This window comes from Calidris pugnax, unplaced genomic scaffold (assembly GCF_001431845.1).
Source record: "Calidris pugnax isolate Ruff unplaced genomic scaffold, ASM143184v1 scaffold28, whole genome shotgun sequence".
Classification (NCBI taxonomy): Eukaryota; Metazoa; Chordata; class Aves; order Charadriiformes; family Scolopacidae; genus Calidris; species Calidris pugnax.
The window spans coordinates 8,864,333-8,887,834 of NW_015090842.1; the positions used below are offsets into that span (position 1 = coordinate 8,864,333).

The following is a 23,502-nucleotide window of genomic DNA, read 5'->3' on the forward strand; positions in this document are numbered from 1 at the left end:
GAAGATGCCAGCCGTTCTTGGCACCGGGGTGGTTTGATCGGCGGGTCTGACGCCCCAGCCTTTCCCACCGACCACGTCTGTGCCAAAAACAGGAGCGGTTTGCACCTCCTCACCCAGCAGTTTGCTGCAGCTCCTGCTCGGAGCATCCCTGCTTCTCCTAAAGGAGCTGAACTGGGTTACCTGCCAGGGGATGGCCTCAAAGAGCTGAACTGGGTTACCTGCCAGGGGATGGGGCTCTGAGATAGAATCATAGAATGGTTAGAGTTGGAAGGGACCTTAAAGATCATCAAGTTCCAACCCCCCTGCCCTGGGCAGGGACACCTCCCACTAGGGCAGGTTGCTCAAAGCCCCATCCAGCCTGGCCTTGAACCCCTCCAGGGATGGGGCATCCACAGCTTCTCTGGGCAACCTGTTCCAGTGTCTCACCACCCTCACAGGAAAGAATTTCTTCCTAATATCTAATCTAAATCTCCCCTCTTCCAATTTAAAACCATTACCCCTTGTCCTGTCACTGCACTCCCTGACACAGAGTCCCTCCCCAGCTCTCCTGTAGCTCCCTTCAGATACTGGAAGGCTGCTATGAGGTCTCCCCAGAGCCTTCTCTTCTCCAGGCTGAACAACCCCAGCTCTCTCAGCCTGTCTTCACAGGGGAGGGGCTCCATCCCTCTGATCATCTTCGTGGCCCTCTGCTAGACCCATTCCAACAGGTCCATGTCCTTCCTGTGTTGAGGACTCCAAAGCTGGACACATGCTTGTCTACTCCTCCAACCCTGCACAAGCGTTGAACAGAGTGAGCACTGGACCTAGGATGGGTAAAAAAAAAAACATTTAAAACCAATTTTTGGTGGCATCGGTCATGGAGGACCTTTGGGACCTGCACCAGCATCACTGCAGCCCCTCCAACACCTTCAATAGCTCCTGGAGAACAAGTCATATCCACTCCCCGGGCTACCCCAAAGCAGCCCATTTATCTAAATAAAGCACTTCTTCAAGCAAAGACAACTTGTCAGCACTTGAAAACAAGTGAGAAGCCAGGTCCGGGAGCAGGGACCAGGAGTCTTGGCCGGGCTCAAAGAGGTGACCACGCACAGACACACTCACACCTGGTCTCCTACCCCCGGCTCACGCTGCAATGGTGCGAGGCCAGGCACGTTACTAGCCCTATTTTCCATTTATAGGAGCCTGTCAGAAATGACACTCCTCTCTGAGCAGATGTCGAAAAATTAGAGGGAATTCAGAGAGCGGCAGGAAAAAAAAAAAAATAAAAAAAAAATGATTAAAGGAGATGGAGGGCCTGATTTTGGAGGGAAAAGAAATCAGAGGAGCTATTTATAACGCTGCCTGCACCAGGGTGGGTCGGAAAAGGCTTTTTTTTTTTTTTTTTAAAGAGCCTCGATAGCTCATCTAAGGGGAAGGGGCAAAGCAGCCTCCGAAGGAACGCTGGAGAGGGGCTGTGTGAGAGGGTGTAAATCTGGAGTGGTGGGATGAAACACCATCAAACAGGGGTGTCTGGGGAATCACCAGTAATGGGTGAGTGCAGGGGACAGTCGCCCATCCAGAGTGGAAAAAAAATAAAGAAAGGCCCTGATAAAGATGTGTTAAGGGGTGGTAGAGGCGGTACCGGTGACAAACCGCGCGTGTATTTACATCCAGCATTTTACGCAAAACGTGGTGGCGGGGGTGGAAATCTTCGCTTTTTCATCCAAAAGCAAATGGGTTTGGTTAAAAAAAAAAAAACAACAAACCAACCAACAACCACCAGCTTTAAATTCAGGCCTTCAGCCCCTCGAGGCTCCCGGGGGATGCAGGCAGGGGTTGCTGCAGAAGTCAGCGGGGTGCCTGATGGAGGGGACCAGCCTGCTTCGGGGGGATGCATCCCAGGGGGAAACAAAGCATCCTGCCCCCGTTTCCAAATCGCCTGGGTGATCTGCGGGCTGAGAAGCAGTTCATTAACGTGTTGACAATGCGTTGTCACCCGTTCCCTGAGCCCTGGCTCCCAGTGGTGACTCCGTGGCCAAAGGAGGTTGGGGCGAAGGACTTTCCTGGGGGCAATCTGGGTTTCTCCGTGCCTTGGTCCCCAGAGGGAAGCTGCCTAACGTGGTCCTTGTCTCTCCGGTTGCCTTGCAGGACCTCTCACTCCAGGGCCAAGGCGGAGGCGGCTGTGACGGCGGCGCAGAAGGCTCAGGAGGAAGCGCGGATTGCCAGGATCACTGCCAAAGAGTTTTCGCCTTCCTTCCAGCACAGGGAAAACGGTCAGTGCCTGCTGCCGTGCTGGCCGGCCCCGCGGATGCAGCTTTCACCCCGTGTCATTCTCTGCCCCACTCAGCCCTGCAGAGACCCAAAACCCCCAAAAACGAGCCCTGGGCAGAGGTTTGGTCTGTGCCCACAGCTCCTGGTCCTCACCGGGACCCTTAGGTGGGAAGCTTCCCCGTAACACCAGCTTTTGGGGGTCTTAGCACCAGGCTTTCAAAATTCAGCACTTCCACCCTGTCCAGCCCAGTCGTTACAGGGATCTCCTCTTTTCACACCAAAACACCCTCATTTTTTGAATTTGTGGTTCTCGATGGTTGCACAGAAAAAAATCCAAGAGCTCTGAAAGCAGAATGTAAGCACAGATGATCCCGGCAGCCGTCACTGGTTTTACCCCCATGGCCTTCATGGTTCATGATTTGGGGCAATAGGTATCTAATACCTACTAGAGGGTTAGATACCTATACACATAGGTATCCAATCCTTCACTTAGGGGTGCAAATCAGTCTCGTGCGCCTCCAAAGGTGTTGGGAGAATGCACATTTGAGGTTTGCTTGGTGACTCTTCCTCCCTTCCATCATTGGGGACATTTCTTGCCGCTTTGTCCCAATTTTTGCTCATCGATGAGAGGCTGGGGCTCAGTGAAGGCTCAGGGAAGAGGAAGCCGTGGTTGGGCAGGGGTCTGCAGCCAGCTGGCACACGGGGAGGATTTGCCCCACAAAGGCTGCGCCGAGCCAGGAGCGAGAGAGGCTGCGGCGAGTGGGAGTGGAAAGCTCCAAGTCCCCACAGCAATAATTAACATAGTAATTAATATATGTGAATGGTTTTATTCAAAAGTTTCCCTGCACCGAACCCTCATTAGGAGGCGTCTATCATTATTTTCTCCCCCTTCCAGTTCTCTAACTGAAGATTACTCATTCGGCTTAATTGCTCCAGGGGCTGGTGCCGGTGACTCATGGCGGCGGTGCCGTTCCCCGAGGCCGGGGAAAAGGGATCATTGCATCTTTTGGACCAGCCAGCCCATGCACGAGTCCTCACTTAACCACGGCACGGAGGCTGCGGGGGCGGCCGGGGGCATCCCACGGCTGGGCAGCCATGAGCCAGGCAGAGAGTTTGAGCTCTGGCTCCAGCCCTGAACCTGCCTGAGCCGGGGTGGCGTGTGTCACAAACCCCCACCCGGGACACGGTCACCTACAGATGGGTGTTCTGGTGTCCCCCTCACAGCCAAGACCCCCCTGCAGTGCTTTGATGGCTGGAAGAAGGCACAGCCCTGTTCAACCCCCCCTCGGTGTTTCTCCTCCTGCAGAGGTCCAATTTGTGTATCGGAGATCTGAGCTTTTTCTCAGGGCTGCGCGGTCCCAGGGGCTTCTTCAGCCCTGAGATACTCCTCATCTCCATTTCCTCTTGCCAAGACACTTTGCTGTTTTAAATCACCTCTTGAAAAGATATTTTTAGGTAATACATTTTTTACTAGCTTCTCGACGGGGACACGGTGCTTGACTTGTGTTGGGGCTTGTGTTTCTGGTGCTCACGTCTGGGTGGGTTGTGTGTGAGTGAAGCGGGGAGAGGTGGGGGGGGAGGAATTGGGGGGAGGGAAGGAGTTTCCACTTAGAGCACATTAAAAAACAAACACAGCATCCCAGACGTGTCGGGAAACCTGGGAAACCAAGTCAGGCAGATAATAGCTGTGAGCGGCCGCGTCACCCCACAGACCCCGTAACCCCAGGCTGCAAAGGGCTGGGGGCAGGAGGGGGGCTGGCTGGGGTGAACTGGTGATGCAGGAGTTGTATGTGCCCACCCCCCACCTTCCAGAGCATGGGGGGTGTGGGATGTGCCCCCCTTGCACAGCACTGGGGGTGAAGAATGTGCCCCCCCTCACACAGTGCTGTGGGTGCTACATGTCACCCACCTTTGCAGCATCTCAGGGGGGTTCGTGCCCACCTCAGCCTCATGCCCCCAGCCGTCCTGGTCCAGAGCACCCCGTGGTGCAGCCCCAGTTTGAAGAGACACAGATTCCAGACCAGCAGGCACCGGCTCCGGCTCCAGCAACCCCGCACACGCCACAGCAGTGCCACAAGGCCTTCACCTGGAAAAAAGCAAAAATATTCCTGCTCAGTACCCTGCATCACCCTTTCCCCTTGTGGTTTTGCATCTCTGGTGGCCAGGGGGATCTTCCACATCCCCACTGTGCTCACTGGGGTTGTGCCTCCCCGGTTCCTGGCTCTCCCAGACGCCCCTGGCCATGGCTGCCAGCAGGGTCAGAGGATGGGCTGGATGAAGTGACTCTCCCAAGGTGATGGCAGCGCATCAGTGGCAGAGGCAGGAGCTCGGCACGGCTCCCAAACCCCGTTCGTGGGTCCTCAGGGGCACTGGGGCACCCAGGGGGCACACGCATGGCTTTGAAGACACTGCAGCCGGGCACAGCTCTCTCCATCCTGCTGGAAATCCAGATTTGGTACTCCGCATCCTCCTTCGCGCTCTCACAACTGTTCTTCCAGGAACATCACGTGCTCCGCGACTAATTTTAGCTCAGAATAATTGTTGCACATCCTCGGGTGTGGAAAGCCAGCAAGACGGCACCGTGCATCTGTCGAGTTCCTCTGCAAATGCCTGCATCCGTGTGGGGCACCATGGCTGGAGGGGCAGCCTTGCCCCAGCATCACTGGCCCCTGCTTATCCAGAAGCCGCAGCCAGGGGCTAGGAAACTCAGGGAATTAACCCATGGTGAGGCAGAATTACTCAGCTCACTGCAGGTCCAGGTGGGGAAGATTTAGTACGAGAAGGTGCTTAATAACATGGTCTCTGGTGCAGGGTTCTGGGGTGAGGATGCTGGAGCATCAATGGGCTTTTTTGCCTCCATCGTGGGGCTCAGAGGTCTGGGGAAGATGGGGGTCAGAGCAAAGGTGCAGGAGCAGCGAGTGCAGCAAGGCTGTGGCTGGTTGTGGCCTTGGAGATCGGCTTTGGAGTCACCGGAGCTGATTGGAAGCTTTCAAGTCCCTGCACCTCCAGCCTGAAATGAACAGGGACACCCCAAGTCTTGGGTGAGCCTATTTCAATCTCTGGCTTTACAGCTTTCTCATATGAAGTTGTTTATTCCCTTCCTGCCTCAGTTTCCCATCTGTGATATTGGAGGGCGGCTGGAACAGGAACATCTCAACAACAGCCACAAAACCAGTCTGTATTTTTCCCCAGAGGCAGTTGTTCTGCGTGACAATGGAGGGGGTGAACTCCGCCTTCCCCCTTCACCACAATGTCCCACCAGTACAGGATTTCTCAAGGGCCCCAAATAAATCCCGGGAGGTTCAGTCTCCCACTGACAAAGAGGGACACGGGGGACGAACTAAGACCGAACTCTCTGGGCAAATAACACCAAAAAAATTGGCAGTCATTAGAAGGCCAATTTCCCGTTGAGAAATTGCTTCTGTAGCAAATTTCCAAGCAGCCTTGTTACTATTTACCTCCCCTGCAAGTGCTTCGATGGGGACATCTGTCCCCACGCTCCCGGCATCCCCCGCACGTATCCGGAGCACGGCGGGGTGGGATGCGGGGACGGCTGCGGGCGAAGGCACGTCCCGGCGGCAGCAGCTCCCCAAGAAGATGCCACAGAGAAAATTACTCAGCAGAAGTGGGGAGATTAGAGCAGGAGCTTCAGAGCATTTATTTTTAAACCATGGTAAGAAATTGAGTTCTTTCTTTTTGAGACTCATTTCTTGTCTAGCCATAGCAATTGCAATTAGATGCATTTCAGGGGCATTAGGCAGTTAATATATTTATCAAATTATTCACGTAATTTAGCATGTCTTTAGCTGGGAACAACTATGCCTTGAGAGAGTAGAATGAGAATTAACCACTATTAGCTTGCACCCTCTTGAAATAATTTGGTGTTTCATCCGTGATTAATAAGTTGCAGGTTTTTTTTTCTAATTGTCCGGAGAAGTGACATGTTTCTTGCCAGCTGGCCACCTCCAGCAGAAGACATTCAACTGTGTTTAAGTCTCTGTCCCTGGGGAGACATCGTCTGGGGTGTCCTCTGGGCTCAAAGGGAAGGAAGTGCATTCGGCATGGTAAAGATGAGATGTTCTTATCTTTAAAAATACTGTGTATATTGTACTCACGGAGCCCTGAGCACCCGACCTTGCTCCTGCCTAAACATGTGAGGCACGACTGCCCGTGTGCTCGCCATCACATCCAGCAAGGGGGGCTGAGTGGGGAGACCTCTGCCAGGAGGTCATGGAGACCATGTCCTCCTGGTCTGTGTGGGGCAGGAAAGCTGTTCCATGTAGGGTTTATGTTTTTTTTTTTTCTTAATGAGAGGCTTGCACATCTGCCCAGAGGGGACCATCTCCCTCTGAAGGCTTTGAGATGAGATTCCCCTTCTGAACCCGAAGACGATGTGTTTCCTGCCTGGGGAGGGGTGTGAAGGCTGTCAGCAGTGACCTGGGCACGGGGTGATCCCAGCAGTGCTGGCACATGTGAGCACAGAGCACGGGGTGAGCTGTGGGCTGCCACCAGCTCCATCTCAGGTCTCCCCTCTCGTGCCTGAAAACCGAGTTTGGAGCTGATGGGAAAAGGTGGTGAGATGGATACCCCCCAAAAAAGGTCAATGGGCAGGGAGATAACCCCCTTAGCAGGGTTGGAGTGGCAGGAATGGTGCTGGGGAGCAACGTAGGCTGCTTTCTGGTGGGGCTGCCACCTCCTGCATCCCTGCCACCCCCCCGGGGATTGCGGGGCTGCGGGCAGAGCGCGGGCAGGGTCCGGGCTCCTCTTCTAGCACCAGGCTCCCAGCAGGACCATCCCAAGTGGCTTCCCCACATCTCTGGGTCTTTTTCTCATAATACATACACGCAGTCCCTCCACGCATCTCCCCGAGTGAGCAGGGATCCTGCCGGTGGGTGGGATCCACGGGTGCAAAAGGAGCAGCCACCCCTGAGCCTGTTCGGGTCAGACGGGAGCCACGGTGGTGCCGGGTGGTTTCTAAAAGGGTTGGTAGCCCTTGGGTTTGCAGCAGCAGAGAAACACAACCTCAGCACGGAACGCCTCTGTCTTGACAACACCAGCAGCTGATGCCAGAGCATCTCCCCTGTGGGGCTGCAGCCGCTTCCACCGCGTTGCTTTGTGGATGCTGGGGGCAATGGCAGGTTTGGTGTAAATCCAGTGATGCCTTTCCTCTGAGTCTTGTAACAGAAGCCTTTTATTGTGTGACGCTGCTGCTGTCCCCATCTTGTCCCACGGTTCCCCCGCCGTCCAACGCTCGCAGCCCTATTCTTTGCCATGAAAAGCCTGGTGGGCGCCCACAGAATAGAAATAATCCTGTTGCTTTTCTCTCTCCCTCTCTCTCTCTTTTCTCTTAACGGCTGCACAAAAAAAAAAAAAGGGCTGGAATGCCAGCGACCGAAGCGCCAGAACTCGAGCGATGACATTGAGGTCCTCTCCACCGGGACGCCTCTCCAGCAAGAGAGCCCCGAGCTGTACCGCAAAGGGACCACCCCGTCCGACCTGACGCCCGACGACAGCCCACTGCAGAGCTTCCCTGCCAGTCCCTCCTCCACGCCGCCCCTGGGTCCTTCCTGCAGGAACAAGAGCGCTCACTTCTCCAGGCAGGTCTCGGTGGACGAAGAGCGGGGCGGGGAGATCCAGATGTTGCTGGAGGGACGCGGCGGGGACTACCTGCGCCCCAACAGCTGGAGCGAAGAGAAGGTCGGCGGGACTCGCGGCGTGAGAAGCGGGACGCTGCGCAGCGGTCAGCTGGGGTCGGCCTCCATCCCCGAAGACTACAGAGGTCGGAGCGGAGGACACAAACATTCGGCCTCCAACCACAAGCAAAGAGAGAGGTGGACAGATTCCCCAGCCACGGTTTCATGGACTTCCCACCACAGGTCCCACAACCACAGCTCAGGGAGCTCCAAACTGCTTGAGCTCGACGAGGAGAAGATGAGCAATTACGAGATGGAGATGAAGCCCCTCATGAGGATGGATTCTTATATGCAAGAGATTCACACCCAAAAAAGACACTATAGCAAAGGAGGACCCTGCAGGAGCATGGCTGACGACCACCGCGGGGAAGACCGGGGCTTCGGGGTTCAGAGACTGCGGTCTAAGTCCCAGAACAAAGAGAATTTCAGGCCATCTTCCTCTGCCGAGCCCACCGTGCAGAAACTGGAAAACCTGAGATTTGGGGACAAAGCAGAACCTCGGCTACTAAGGTGGGACTTAACCTTCTCCCCGCCACAGAAATCTTTACCTGTTGCACTAGAATCTGAAGAGGACAATGGGGATGCGCTCAAATCAAGTACGGTAAGTAGGCAACGTTGTGTGTTGAGATCCAGCCTGTGCTGGAAGTTGGTGTGGGGTTTTCTCTGCAGACTCGTGGTGGGAGCAGCAGGTTTTTCACTGGAGGGCGTGAGCAGCAAGTCTGAGTTGGTTTTGCAACCCAGTCCCGGGTCCAGCAATAAAAACACTGGGATTTTGAGCACTCACCTGGTGGAAAAGCTGCAGGAGTAGGCAAGGGGTTGGTGATGCTTCCTTGTGGTGAGATGATGGCAGCAGAACTTCACGCTGGCCTAAGAGTGTGGTGGGACCCTGTTGCAACACCAGGTCTTAAATGCTGGTAGCTGGGTATTGTGTCAACCTGTAGCAGCTCTCCATCACTCTGCCACTGTGTGATGGCACTGCCGGTGGAAGCAGTGGCCTTGTCACCACTGGAGACCTGACCTGGGTGGAGGAGGGAACTATGGTCATGGAGCAGGGCATGTTGCAAAGGGGTTGTGTTCCTGAGCTGACCACTGCTCAGGCTGTGCTGTACTGATCTGCACGACGCGACACAGCTCAGGTTTTTTGGTGTGTGGATGCTGCTGAGCCAGGAGGGGGTGTGAGCCCGTCGGGGGGGATGCAATATGAAAGGGTCTCGGCAAACTACAGACAAGAAGGTGCAATTCAGGCAGGGCACCAAGGCAGGGAAAGCAATGGGCAAGTACAGCAAGGGCAGTGGATTATTTGAGCTCTGCAGGTCAGGGTGATACAGCCAAACGTCACCCCGTACCACCACTCTACTGTGAAGAACACAGGTATGCTTTCTAAGCTGGAGCACAGCCTGTGGGACCTGGAGGATAACCCCTTGGGAGACATCCAGTCCTGGGCCCCTCATTTTGGGAGAGACAAGAACACGTTGGGCTTTGACAGCTGGCTCTGGGAAGAGCTGGAGGTGTTCAGGCCAGAGAAGAGGAAACGGAGCGATCTTCAGACACATAAAACAGCTACTGCGTAGTGGAAGGGAATAATCTGTTCTTGATGAACAGAATTAATGGGCTTAAATTCAAGCTTCAGAGGCAGTGGTGAGCCATCAGCCATTACTAGCGAGTTGAGGGCTGGAATAAATTGCCTGGGTGGCTGGGAGGTGGGCTAAGACCTGCTTGGACATCTGCAACTCAGATATAACTTGGTTGGAGCTGAACCTGCCTTGGGAGAAGGCTGAGCTCTGTGTTTTACTGGTGCTTTCCAAGCCCTGGTTTTTGGTGATTCCTGGACTTACCATTGATAGGAGCTTCCTCCCTTGTTCTCGCTGTTGGCTCGGACTTGCTAGGAGAGGTGATGGGGGTCTGATGGGAGCTGTGGGGAAGCCACCGCCGCTCCAAATTGCCCCTTGTCGAGTCAGGACCAAACACAGGGCAGGGCTGGAGGGGTCCCATGCTGCTGGATGTCCCACAGCCCAGGCCAGACCTACACAGGAGAAAGAGAAAACCTTTAGCAGTCAGGTGTTACAGAAGAAAGGAGCTGAATCTCCCTGTCAGGGTAGGAGACGAGGATGCTTGGTTGGTTGGGAGACTGGGATCGTGAAAATGAAATGACATTTGTCAGTCAGGCCAAAAGTTTGGGCTGGAGGCATCATGGTCTGTAACGTATGATCCCCGTTGCCCTACCTACAGCATCCCTGCTCCTCTGGCAGAGCAAAGGGACCAGCACCCTCAGCCGAGGGATGAGAATAAAGGGGTGGGAGAGAGGAGGGAGCGGTGACATCTGCAGCCCGTGAGCAGCCAGGCTGGAGGAAGGACTAAGCTACAGATCTGCCACGGTTTCCCTGCTGTGGCTGTGGATAAATCACCCCCACACACACACACACACAGCCCCGGTAGCTCTCTGCCTTCCTATTCATCTTGCAAGCTGCAGCGCAGGCTCCAGAGCACCCACACAGCAGTTAAGAAGAGCTGAACGCGGGGTGTGTTTGCTGGTGGACGGCACCGTAGGGGACATCTTGCCAGTCCAGGAGAAAAAAAGAAAAAAAAAGAGCTGCAAGTGATGCCAGCCCCAAGCACACAAGCGGGTGCTGAGGCCAGACCGGGCTGTCCTTACCTGCTAGCATCCCTGCCTCTGAAGCACTAGAGAAATGACAGGCAGCATTCGGAGCCTGACAGGCTTTCAGAGGGGGAAAGGAGTAGCAGTAATTGCACGGACATCAACCCTGTTGAAGTCTGTGGGACTTGCAGGTGGTCCAGCACCTTTGAGAACGCGGCCTCACGCGGCGGGTTAAGGAGCCGGGAGAGATATGAGTCCCAAATGAGGAATGAAACCACGGTTTCTCCTCGCTGAGAGGCAGGCGTTCCTGGGGGAGGTGGCTGGCACAAGCAGCCCTGGTGTCTCTCCCCACCCAGCCCAAATCAGAGGCGCTGCTGAGGCTCCTCATCACACACCAACCTCTCCAGCCCCGGGAAGGGGAGGGTTAGGCTTGAGCTGCGGCGCCAGAGGTAAATAGCCACTAATGCAACATAACATTACCAGCTATTTCGAGCGAGTCCTGGGCACTAACGAAGGGGCAGAGCCTGCACGGAGAGGCTCAGGGAGAAGCCATTAGGATGCGCATCATACTTTTTAAGTGCTGTAGCTGTGAAGCAGCATGTTCAGTTTTCTCACATTCATAACCGAGGGTGGAACAGATGGCGAAGGTTTGGGAGGAAGCTAATGTAATACAGAGGAAGAGATAATATGTGGATTTAAATAACCTACAATGCCAGCAACAATTTGTTCTAGCAGGAATTGCACTGTGCTAGCAGGGTTTTGTTCCATGGGGCCTGGGGGGGGGGGGCATGGGGCAGGAGCAGGGGAAGGGGGGGGAGGAGAGGGATGGGAGGTGCAGGGATTTGCATTCCAACCTCCCGCCCGACGCCGTGACCTTGCCTGCTCCTGCCATCGGGGATCTCAAAGCATTTCGAACCTCAGCAAGCATGGGGCAGGAGCAGGGGAAGGGGGTGTAGGAGAGGGATGGGAGGTGCAGGGATTTGCATTCCAACCTCCCGCCCGACGCCATGACCTTGCCTGCTCCTGCCATCGGGGATCTCAAAGCATTTCGAACCTCAGCAAGCATAGTGAGTCCCTGAGGAAGAGGAGGGGAAGGCTGAGGGGGAAGGATTTGTCCCACAGTCCCCACATCCACCTCGCTCTCAGTGACACGGGGCTCTCACTTGCTTGGCCCCGCAAAAAAACCCCACCACTGCATCCTGCTCACGCTCCAGCTCTTGTCACGCAGAATTAAGGCTCCCCAACTTCCCCGAAGCCCCATCTCTCGGGGTAGCCCGAAATACCCCTCCCCAGGCCCAGCAGCGAGCCCCGGGAAGGGCTGGCTGTGCACACGCGTGTGCGTGCACGCGTGTGTGCCCACGCCGTTTCAGCTTGCCTGACAGCCTGCTTCCCTGCCATCCGCAGCACCGCCATCTGTGAGGCTGCTCGCTGAAAAGGGCATTTCTCATCTCCCAGGCAGCTGGGCTGTTTCAGAAAGGTGCCTGCCGACCAAGGGGAAGGATGCTCTTAGCCGAGGAGGGCTATTTTTTGCCCTACCTGGAGTATCCCTGCGCAGAAGCGAGGTCAGCCTCACAGTTTAGCTTGTTTTAAAAATAATCCACCATAAACCAGCTCTGCAGCTGCCATCGGTGAGGCTGGTGGGTTGGCTCTGTGTTGGAGTGCCAGCTCCAGCTTCAAGAGCCGACGCACCTCTGGCAGTGCTTGTGAGAAGGGGATAGGGATGGAGGGCTCACAAAAATGCAGCCTTAAGTTTATCACTTCTCGCCCCACACCTCTTGCTTGTTTTGCTTGTTAGAAAAGAGGCTGGAACAGCTTGGGGGGGTTCCCTTGGTGTCCAGCCTCTCGCAGTGGGTGCCCAGGTGGGGATGCAGACCTTTAGACTTATAGGTTGCTACATGAGCTACAGGAACTTTGTTCTTCTCGGTCATTTTTCACCAATCCCTTAAAAAGAGGCTCCCAGAACCCCCCTTCATTGGTGCTGCACATCAGTAATTGAAAACTGCTCTTATAAAGGTCATTTCTTGAGGCCACCACTCGATAACATTGATGAAATTCAGCCCTGCGTGGTGTTGGCTATCAGGGGACTTTGGGGTTTCAGGGTCATCAAGCCGGCGCTACAGTCATACAAACGCTTCAAAATTACATTTAAAAGGCACCTGCTCTTTCTGTGTCTCTGTGTGCACTGACCCCTGCACGCACGGAACAAACTCACATCAAATTGTCATCCTTCGGGCAGATGAAAACGGAAACCAACGCGCCAGGACCGGTGTCGGTGTTGTTGGATTAAGGGACTTAGAGGAACGTCACCATCCTTTCTGGCCTTAAAGGCCCGCGAGGTGCAAAGCTCAAGCCTGTGCCCCAATGCTTCACAGGTTCCTAGAGCCTTTGAGAAGATCTAAAACGGGAAAGGAAAAAAGGAATTGTTGAGAGACTGGAAAGGGAAAGAGGTTTTCTAAAATACCAGCAACCCTTTTATCCATCAGCACAGAACACATCACATTTTTAGGGTTGGGGAAAAAAAAAAGAATACATCTCCTTTTCTGCAGGTGCTGAACATCTGCAGCTTCTAAAAGGGAAAAGAAGTGTTTTAGGCGCAGAGGTCCTCAGCGTGCCTGCGAGGAGGGCCAGTGCTCAGGCACAAACAGAGCCTGATTCATCTGCCTGTCCTCATTTAGCGGGAGCAATCACGGACATTTAGATGAAGACTTCTAGGGACACGCTGTGGTCTCACTAAAGGCACCCTGGAGACGTGTGTAGGCTCGAGACTTGGCCCTTTAAAATCCCCCTATCTCATCTCATCGACACAGCCTGACGGTAGGGCAGCAGCCGAAAAAAAACCCACCCCCACCCCGGCCACCCCTGACATTTTCTTCCATTGTCTCGTGATGCAGGATGAAATCCCAGTGGTCTCAGCTGTTTGCTGTCGGTGCTGCCTCTCACTGCAAACAAACTGGGGGAAATGACTGCAGCAAATGGGGTTTGCAAGAACCTCTGCTGGGTTAGGGATCGTGGAGAGACCCCCTCGTTGCCTCCAGGTACCCGCCGGGGAGGCGGGGAGGGATTCCAGCGGCTGCAGCATCTTCCTGGCTCGCTCGCTCGCTCTGCGCGAGGGGCGTATTTTCCATCAAGATATTCTGAGCAGGTTTCGCTGTCGCTGGGGAAAGCGAGGAGGAGGCAGCCAATCTGCAGAGCGCAGGGCTCTGCCGGAGCCTGCCGTGCAGCCAGGGATGAGGGAGGATGCCCAAGGAACTGGGGGGCTCAGCCCAGGCTTCCACGGAGCGAGGTGGGGGGGACACAAAGCATGGGAGCTTGCCCCAGCGATGGCACCACCCTGCTGATACAGGGACACTACCTTTTCCAGCAGCTGTGGGGTTAATCTTGAAGGGATTGACCTCAAGGCGGAGTGTTTTCTTCAGGAAAGTTAGGCACCTTTAGGTCTAAAGAGTGTAAAATGAGATAAGAATAACAGCTGGCTGTTCCCTCTGTCCCAAACCGGCACCCGCTGCTTGGATTGTGAAGCTTCACCTGCATCTGTGGCTGCCCCATCCCTGGAGGGGTTCAAGGCCAGGCTGGATGGGGCTTTGAGCAACCTGCTCTAGTGGGAGGTGTCCCTGCCCATGGCAGGGGAATTGGAACTTGATGATCTTTAAGGTCCCTTCCAACTCTAACCATTCTATGATTCTATGATCTCAGCTGGGGCTCGATGCTGTGCACAGAGATGTTCCATCTATCTGCCTTTGGACCAGCCTGCTGGGAAGAGGGCCCGGTGCCTTTTTCTTGCTTAGCCTCCTTGGGACTAAACCCTGTGGCTTGTCCCTGTGGTCTTCTCAGTCTTCCTTCTTCAGGTTTTGCCATTTACTTTTCCCCCCCCCCATTGGGAGCCTCCCCCAGGTCTCCTTACAAACACAGGCGCGTTGGGGTTTTCCTTATTTCCCTCATCTCGAGCAAACTGGTTCAAATCTCCAGTCCCAAATGGCCGTGGCACGTGCATGTGTCCGTGCAAGAATAAGCTGTAATTACGTGGGAGATGCCCACTCTCCATCACACCTCTGGAGATGAGCCGGGTCCCAGCGTCGCCGCAGGGGCTGCAGCACGAGAGGGAAGAGCCATCACATGCAGAAAGCGAAGGGTTTGGGGGTTGTCTCTCCTTAAAACAAATAATAATGGGAAGCTGTGCTTCCTCTAATCTCTTTCATGTACAGACATCGCAGGCGGTACTTGTACCAACACGAGGTAAATAATGTTCAGAGAGAAATGTGATGTTTAACTCGACAGGGTCCTTTTAAAACCCTTTTAATCTCAGGGGCCCTTTGATGTACCTGAAGAGAGCACCTCGCCGACTTTGCTTCTGTCATCCTGGATTCATTTTAGGGTTTGGAGCCCAACTCCACGTCTCCTTCTAGCTTTGAAAAAAGTTGGGGTCAGATGCCAGCTTTTGACCGCACGAGCACCAAAAATCTTAAAAACATCCCTATATCTCCAAACGTATGGCTGGCTCCTGGCTACGTAACGTGAGGACTGAACCAGCAGCAACAAAACAGTTCATTGAGAGGCACCATCTTGGGACAAATCCCTGTGTTCACTTCAGCCACCTGGGTTTTTTCTGCAGTTTTTCTCCATTCCACCCCACCGGTACCTCCTACATGGGCACATCCAGCATCTCCCAGGCTTCCTTCCTGGAGTGGAGGGAGAGGCAGTGAATATGCTGGAGAAAGCAAAGTGAATCCCTTATGCTTCTTTTGCTAAATGCTCCTTAACCGTTTCACGGCAGCCTGTTCCTGGCAATTATGTGACAATTCAGCACAAATGTCACCGAGCTGCTAAGTTTTCAGCACTTTCCGCAGTGCTGAGGCTGGAAAACAATGCATATATATTTTTTGCTGATCCAAGTCCTTAGTAATTACACTTAATAGATCCCAGAGGGATTCCTAGGTAACCTGCACTATGGTTTCCATGGCAGAGAGACAGAGCTTGTACCCTGCGATAACACATAATAATGGATTGTTAATGCTTAAATTAATTATGCTACAATTGTATTTGTAAACCAGCTGTCCCTCGTATTCCCAGTAAGACTCTTGAGTTGCTACACAACAGCTAAGGGATAAAAACAAACAAGACGGAGGGGCAGAAGTGGTGGAGCTCGGCTGCAGCCACCATCAGAGCTGCCGCGTCCCAAAACCCACAGACTGGAGGAAACCTTCGCTCGTTACTTCTACAGCTACAATTAGTGCCATTAGTCCTGTGCCAGAACAAGGGGTTATTCACATTTCAGTGTTTCCATGGGTTTGGGGCTAGATTCCATCTCTCTAAACTTCGGAGGGAATCTTAGAAGTCCCAGGAGACTATCCCTGTTGATAGAGAAGGACCCTTTCCCTTAGCTGATACTGACACTGCCCATCCCTGGCAAATGTTTTCCTCCTCCTATACAGGAGTCCAGGGATCTTATTATAAAAAAATAAAAATACAAAACCAATCCCAGCCCCAGAGTTGCCTTGTTTTGCTGATGAAATTTGCCGTTGCCCAGCGTGCTGGATGATGCTCAGGCGCACCAGAGCTTTGATTGAATTTTTCCTTTCCTGGAGCCAGGCTGGTAACGGTGCTGGGTGGAATTCGTCTCACGTCACTGGGTCTTACAGACAGCCTAGATGGTTAGCGCAGACTAGATGTCTAACATTTAGACAGCTAAAATTGGGCGAGAGGACGCTGCCAACTGGCGTCTGCTTCCCAGTAAAGCAGGTTCTGGACTTGCGGGCACCGCGCTGGGAGGCAGCAACGGCGTTTCGCAGCCGAGCCCCGGCTCCTGAGTGACAGGCAGGGTAGTTTAAACAAATCTCCGCAGTTCCTGACGGCCTGCTTTGCCACTACTATTTCAGGGCTAAAGAGAGTGTTGTAGCTTTTTTTTTTTTTAAAAAAAAAAAAAAAAGAGAAAAGATAAAAAAGGCTTCGCGTGCTGCTTGCTGTCTGTGACACACAAACCCCAGGCTGGGAAAAATCAGCTCAACCTCTGGCTTTCTAGCACCCCAGAGCCTGCGATACCGCTGGCCTCGGGGGTTTCTTTGGGCTTTTCTAAGTCTCAAGAAAGCCAAAGATGAGATAAATCCCCACCGAACTACTAAGGCAACATGCAAAGTTGCAAATCAAGGGCTATTTCTCTTTCTAAAGGTGGGTGGCTGAGGATAGAGGGCTAGCGTGTGGTGTGAAGAGTTGTAAAAGCTGCTAATTCTCAAATGCTGGCTGTAGCTGCAGTAAAAGGGAGTTCACTGACCTATTGCCAGGCTGGGCTCAGCAAAACATCTCTTCCAAAGCACAAACCCAGAAGTGATTCATCTTCTGCCCGGGCACTGAGCAGGAATCACTTCTTAGAAACAGATGACACATATCCCAGGACATCCTTGCCATCAAAGGGGAGAAGGGCAAGCGTTTCCTCTGAGCAGAGGTTAAGGCACAAAGACCTTACAAGTTAGAAATAAGCCAGACATAAGCATTTAGAAGTGCAGCAGGATTTGTAATTGGAGCTAAAACAGAAGCTTCGGAGTCGCAAAGCTGCTTATCCCACCAGCTGCCACAGGCAGGGCTCCAGCCCCTGCTAAGACACGCCGGCGTCTCACCGGGGGGAGCAGCCCTACCTGCAATCACTGCGTGGAGAGCCCTTCCTGGAGCCAGCGTGGGGAAAAAGGGTGTTAAAAAGAGGGAACTGTAAAAAAAGAAGCAGAATTTGTAGGTTGTCAGACGGTCGGATTTGAGCTGCTGGGTTTGCAGAGACCCCTGCTGGGTCATCACCCTGTTTCTGGGATGCTTTTTGCTGGCAGATGTGGAAAACTCCCCATGGGCAGTGGCAAAGCAGGCACTTTTCTCCTGCCTCTGCATTGAAGAGGGGATGCGGGATGCGAAAAGGGGCAGGCTGAACAGGGGGCTGAGCAAAACAATCATCCGTGGGAATCCAGCTGATGATGATGATGCTGAGGTGCACGTTGACTCCCCCCCCGTTTTTCTAGATGAGGGCACAACTGTGATGTAGTGATGTATAAATAAAGGGTGTGCTCCCTCCCTGGACACCATCCCACCAGCATCCTCTGATCACAAGTACCAGAGGGTTGTGATTTCGGTCTGTCCATCCCAAAGTGTCCATCTTGGTGAGGGTAAAGCTCAAACAGTGGGGAATTAAGAGGCGGTCAGTCCTGCTCTATACCTTTTGCCAGGGAGGAGAAAGCAGCCTCTAGATGATCCTGGGCTCAGGTGTACAACTTTGCCTCCTTCACTGTATGGAAACAATCTAGTAGCCTGGGCAGAGCGGGGGCAGGAATGGCAGCTGCTTCTTTGGCAGGGGAAATCAAATGGCGAGCGGACCCAGTGCCAGTGAGAGCAGTGAAGTCCTTCCCCTGGCTGCGAGGTGGAGGGAACCAAACCCATTTTGTGTCTCCGTGGTGCCCTGCCAACAGAAACAATGACAGTGATAATCGCTCACAATCTGTTATTACATTAACACCAGCTCAAAAAAAATCGTAAAACCCAATAATCTTTTGAAATGAAGCTAACCCCCCCCCCCCATCTCCTTCAATGTAAATAACACACCGCATCGCCGCGCTTGGCAGCGACAGGGAAAGTGGGGAGGGAAGCGGGGGGAGAGGAGTGGCAACAGGGGGATGGTTTCTGCTTTTGAGAGGCTTTGCGTGGTGCAGGCGGAGAGATTTGCTGGAAGCAGCCAGGCGTGGATACCTGGCTGCCAGGAGAGGCTCTCCGCAATCCCTCCCTTTGGTTGGCTTCCTTTGACCCTGTTGCTAAGCTACAAATATGCCTTTCCAGCAAGCTCCAGCATCCTCGCTCCCACCCACTCCCAAATGCGAACTGAATCAGCCTGCTCAGAAGAGAAACCATCTCTGGCCAGCAAGGAGCTTTTTTTTCTTTTTTTTTTTGCTTTTTTTTTTTTTTCCTCCAGCAGCTCTGCAGAGCCAAACCAGGACTTGCTCAGAAAGGGCACCCACCCCTGCCCCCTGTGCCAACCCAAGGGCTGTGGGGGCTTTAAGTGAGGAGGATGGGAGCCCAGAGAAAAGCGTTTCTACCGCTCCAGGCGCTGGGAGCTGGCACAGCTCCCTTGCTGCAAGAATAGACGAGGATACCAGCTACTCCGAGAAATAGCTACCACCTACCTGCACACACGCCTGCTCGCCCTGACGCCAGCCACGTTAACGCTTTAGGACAGCAAAGGCTGCGTGGCAGGGACGAGGTGGCAGGGGGGATGTTTTTCTGACCGATGCTCTGCAGAAAGATGGGTTGGAGGCTTTGCCTGCAGTCCCGACGCCGAGCGGTCTCTTCCCATCCTTCCTGGGATGCTACTAGGGTCCAACACAAGTTGCCTGGGCTGCCTTTGTGCTCAGTGGAAAGTAATGGGTGCTTCTGGGACTCAACCTCAACCCCCTAGGGTGGGTGTCTGACGTGGGCCAGCTGCCCACGGTGAGAGATGCTGCAATAGTCCACATTGCAGCACAATGACTCCACGTAGTCCCTGGGAGCTTAATTTGATCCATGTGAACCTCAGGAAAGGAGCTTTCCCAAAATGTTACCTTAACAGAGACCACCATGTGCTGCCCTGACTTTTCCCCTTCTCAAGATACCTGTACAAGCCATCGTGTTTATGGGGGAACGTCCTTTGAAGACTCCTCCAAACCATCCCCAAACAACTAAATGATCCAATAGAATATTATTTCTTTTTTTTTTTTCCTTTTCATTGGTCCAAGTCACAGGCGACAGGACGAGAGGAAATGGCCTCAAGTTGCGCCAGGGGAGGTTCAGGCTGGATATTAGGAAAAATTTTTTCACTGAAGGGTCATCAGCCATTGGAATGGGCTGCCCAGGGAGGTGGTTGAGGCACCATCCCTGGAGGTGTTCAAAAGACAAGTTGACGTAGTGCTGGGAGGTATGGTTTAGTGATAGTGATGCTTCTTGTTTGATGTGCGGGTGTCTATTTTTGTCAGTTAGGTTGACGGTTGGACAAGATGATCTTTGAGATCCCTTCCAACCTAGAAGATTCTGTGATTCTGTAAGCAACCAATTTTAGTTATTCTTTTAAGGCCAGATTTCCTGTGTGCACGCCACGGGGGAGCCCGTAAGCAACTCTTGTCTTAATCAATGGCTCGGGTGGGTTTGCACCCAGGTGTCTGCTTGGCAGATCCTGGGTCTGGAGCTCACGTTGGGACTTACCTGCCGTTCGCGCTGACACACGACCATAAACAGAGTCTGCCCCAGGGACTTTGCAGGTCTGTTGAAGCAAGTGGATGGAGAGTAAGTGTTGAGGCAGCTCGGAAAAGCAGGAGTCTGGCAGCTTTGCTGTCACTCGGGCACACAAGGGACAGTGCTGCCCGGGATGCTGCTGGCCCCAAGAAAGCCTTGGGCTCTGGGTCAATGTGGGGAGGGAGCAAAGGGGATCCTGGCAGAGCCTGGCTCATTTTGTTGGTAGAACAGGAGAGGGATTTTGTCCCCCTTTGCAGAGTCAGAGGGCTGCCTTGGGAGGACGCTGTTCTTAGATGGAAGAGCCAGGAGTGACCTGCTTATTGTCACAGGGATGGAGGCAACAGACCTGGGTTTAGTCTCTGCTTCTGCTGTTTGCTCACCCCTGAGGAGCAAATCTTTATTCACCCCATCCTCAGGAAGGCAGCAGCCTGCAACAATTCAGCGAGGGTTACCAAGCGCTTTGGGGTCGTTGGCTGGAGGCTGTAAATGGGCCATTTGGGGTCCACTCACCTGCAGACCCCCCCCGACCTTCGGTGTTGCGGACCCAGCACAACCTTCGACAGTCTTTCAATTCACCTTCTAACTCCTCTCCTTCTCTTTCTCTTCCAGGGCTCAGCTCCTATCCTGGTAGTCATGGTGATCTTACTAAATATTGGAGTCGCCATTTTGTTTATTAACTTTTTCATCTAAATCAAGACTGTCTTGTTTGCAAAAATAACAGTTACATGTATGAATGGGGGAAAAAAAAAACAAAAACAACAAACCAAACAACAACAACAAAAAGGGAAAAAAAAAATCATAACTCGAACTGTCCTACGACAATTTCCAAGTCTTTTCACAGAAGAACAACAAACGATCGAGTCTCACTCACAGTTTGCCTTTTTTCCTGGGTAATGTTTTTTGGATTTTAGCCAAAATTCTTTGCTTGTATAACACTATGCTGTGTGGCATGGCAAAATGCTATCAACACTCTGCCCCCCCAACACTGGAAAGGATGAGAAGGAATCTCAACAAAATAAAACCTCATTTCCCTTTCCCCTCACTCCTAAAAAAATATATTCGTAACAACGGTAATGAACCCCAAAATGGAGACCAGATGAGGGGACCACGGGGAGAGTTTGTTTGAAGTATGTACGGGTCCTGGGATGCTCCAGGTTGAGCTTCCCAGGGAAGTCCACAACAGCTTTAACGATAGAGTAAATGGGAGAGAAAAGCGAAATCAGGCTTTCCTTCCTTCTCCCTTCGCAGAAGGAGAAACGTTGCTGTGAGGAGGAGGAGAGGAGGAGCACGGGGAAGGCACGAACCCCGTCTAGATGTGAAAGATGGGAGAAAGGCGACGGGCCCCATTTTGTGATTTGTTTTTCTTAAAACAAAGCAGCAATTGGTGTTTTGCTAAATTTCTTGGGGCGGGGGGTGGGGGGAGGAACAGGGAACACAAGGTGCGAGCAGCAGCCCCACCACCCTCCTGCCTTCACTCCTCCTCCCCGGGCTGCTCCCCCGACACACCGTGGCAAGGCTGGAAAACCACCCAGTGCTACTTTTAATTCACGGCCAATTTCTCCTGGGTAAAAAAGTGTACCCGGATTCTCCCCCTCCCCCCAAAAAAAACCAAACCACAACCGGTGTACCCGGATTCTATCCCCCCTCCCCCCCAAAAAAAAACCAAACCACAACCAAACCTTGCAGGCACCTTCAGCAACACGAATGGAGTAGCTGCTGGTCATCGTGCCGTGCTCACCAACACGCGAGGAGCAGCCTTACTTGAGCATCCCATCCCAAAACATGCATGCACAGAGATGCCGGGGAGCAGACTGGTGGGGAGGGACCGGGGAGAGAGGGCTCAACTCTGATCCACTTAGGATACAATAAAGCGAAATAAAGCAAAATCAGAGGAAAATGGTTTTTCAAAGGCATCTGGGGAGGAGCACTGGAGCATGTCCCAGAGAGGAGGGAGAGGGTGGTGGGTTTGTCTCTTACATCTTGCTGTGGACTGTTTCAGACATCATGCTTGGGCTCTGAGCATGTAGTATTTTGCACTTTGTAATGCAGGATGTATATTCCAGCTTCCAACATGTCCCTGTAAAAAAACAAAAAAAAAAAAAAAAAAAAAAAAAAAAAAAAAAAGGAAAAACAAAAAACCAAACATCATTGGCAATGGCAGCCTCTAAGGATGTATTCTTTTCTTTTTTTTTTTTTTTCTATGTCACTTAATTTGTTCGTTTATACCATCTTTGTAATATGCCTGCCTTGATTTTCTCCCCTCCCCTGTCCCCACTGATAATATGCATACTCATTAAAGATGCCGTATCCCTGTTCTGAGCTGTTATGGTCCCAATCACCAGCGTGTGGTCTTAGCTCGATCGCTTGGAAATGACCGACGTCCCTTCGCTTCTCAAAAAAAAAAACACCCCACTGTACTGTTCCCCCCCCTCCCCGTGCCATCCTTCCCCACCACGGAGATTGGCTTTGCCGGTAACCCACCACCACCAGGTATGGTTCAAATGGTTTTCGTTTGGGATTTGGTACATCCAGGGACCAAATTCCACCCTCAGTTCGACCCACTGCAGCTCCATTCAACAGGAGGAAAGGGGTGGGGGGGAGCGTGGCAGGAATCTGGGGGTGGGATGAAACCCACAGACGGAAATATCTGGGGGGGGACACGGGGGAGGAGGGAAAAAATCCTCCTCGCCATTTCACATCCAGAGTTGTTGGGTACAGCCCTGACTTGTGGACTCAGCTTTGCTTTGCTTCTGTTTTAGCTGTTTCTCTGCTACCTTTTCAGCAGATTTCTTATTACACTGCACTGGATTGCTATATTTTTAACCAGAAATAAACTAAGGATTAGAGCATGTGCCAGTTAAATTCAGTTCTTTTTCCTTACATGGTCTTATTCCCTCCTGTCGCAGTTTTTCTTCCGCTTTTTCTTCCTTTCCCTTTTCAGGCAGAGGCTATGGGTGCACAGGGTAAATGATAACTGAAGGCAGCGAGACCCCAGTAACTTTTTTTATTTCATTTTCCACGGTAACTGTCCATCATTTTTGTACCTTTTTTTTTCTTTTTAGGTCCCTAGTCATCTTTTTTACTCAAGTGGTTGCTGCACACTTGAAATGAACCAAATAAGGCCCTATTGTGATTGCAGCCCTAGGAACTCATCCCTGTGCTTTGTAATTCTGGTTGCAACCCTTTGGAAAGACTCTCCAGGACTTTTTTCTTTTTTTTGAGTACGTTGGAGTGTGTGACACAAAGGTCCCAGCCAGGAGCAGGTTAAACAGTTACCGGCAAACACAGTACGATATTTGGATATATATATAAAACAGCACAAAAATGCCTCTCGTTATCCATCAAATAAAAGTACTAGTGATTTCATGACTAGCTTTTTCACCCTGGTGACCAACTGGTTACTCCTGCCCTTGCCCAGGTACCCACAGTTATGCCCAGACACAAATTCCACTCGGATTTTCCATCACTTTGTTCCACAGGATAAAACCTCAGTCGGGCTGAGCTCTGTTCAGCATAGAAGATACCCAGAGACTAATATTAATCGGCTCCCAAACCACATGTTTAAAAATAATGATTCCTTTATTAATCACGGGGAGCTGAGCAATTTGTCTTAGTCCTGGGCTTTTTCACATTTGCCCAAGGCCAGAAATATTCTTGAGAAGTGGCCCGGAGAGGGAGGTAATTCAGTACATTTCCCTGTCTTATGAGCCCTGGATTCCTGCATATCTACTTAAG

At 52.5% G+C, this 23,502-nt stretch overlaps 1 protein-coding gene across 1 annotated transcript in view; it reads left to right on the forward strand.

Moving 5' to 3' along the window:
• Positions 1-21,366, forward strand: part of JPH3 (junctophilin 3) — a 40,924-nt gene extending 19,558 nt beyond the window's left edge. The window contains exons 2-4 of the mRNA XM_014942606.1: positions 2,128-2,252; positions 7,625-8,544; positions 20,377-21,366. Coding sequence (XP_014798092.1) covers positions 2,128-2,252; positions 7,625-8,544; positions 20,377-20,457 — 1,126 coding nt within the window. The 3' untranslated portion in view covers positions 20,458-21,366. The remainder of the gene's footprint in view (positions 1-2,127; positions 2,253-7,624; positions 8,545-20,376) is intronic.
• Positions 21,367-23,502: the final 2,136 nt, after the last annotated feature.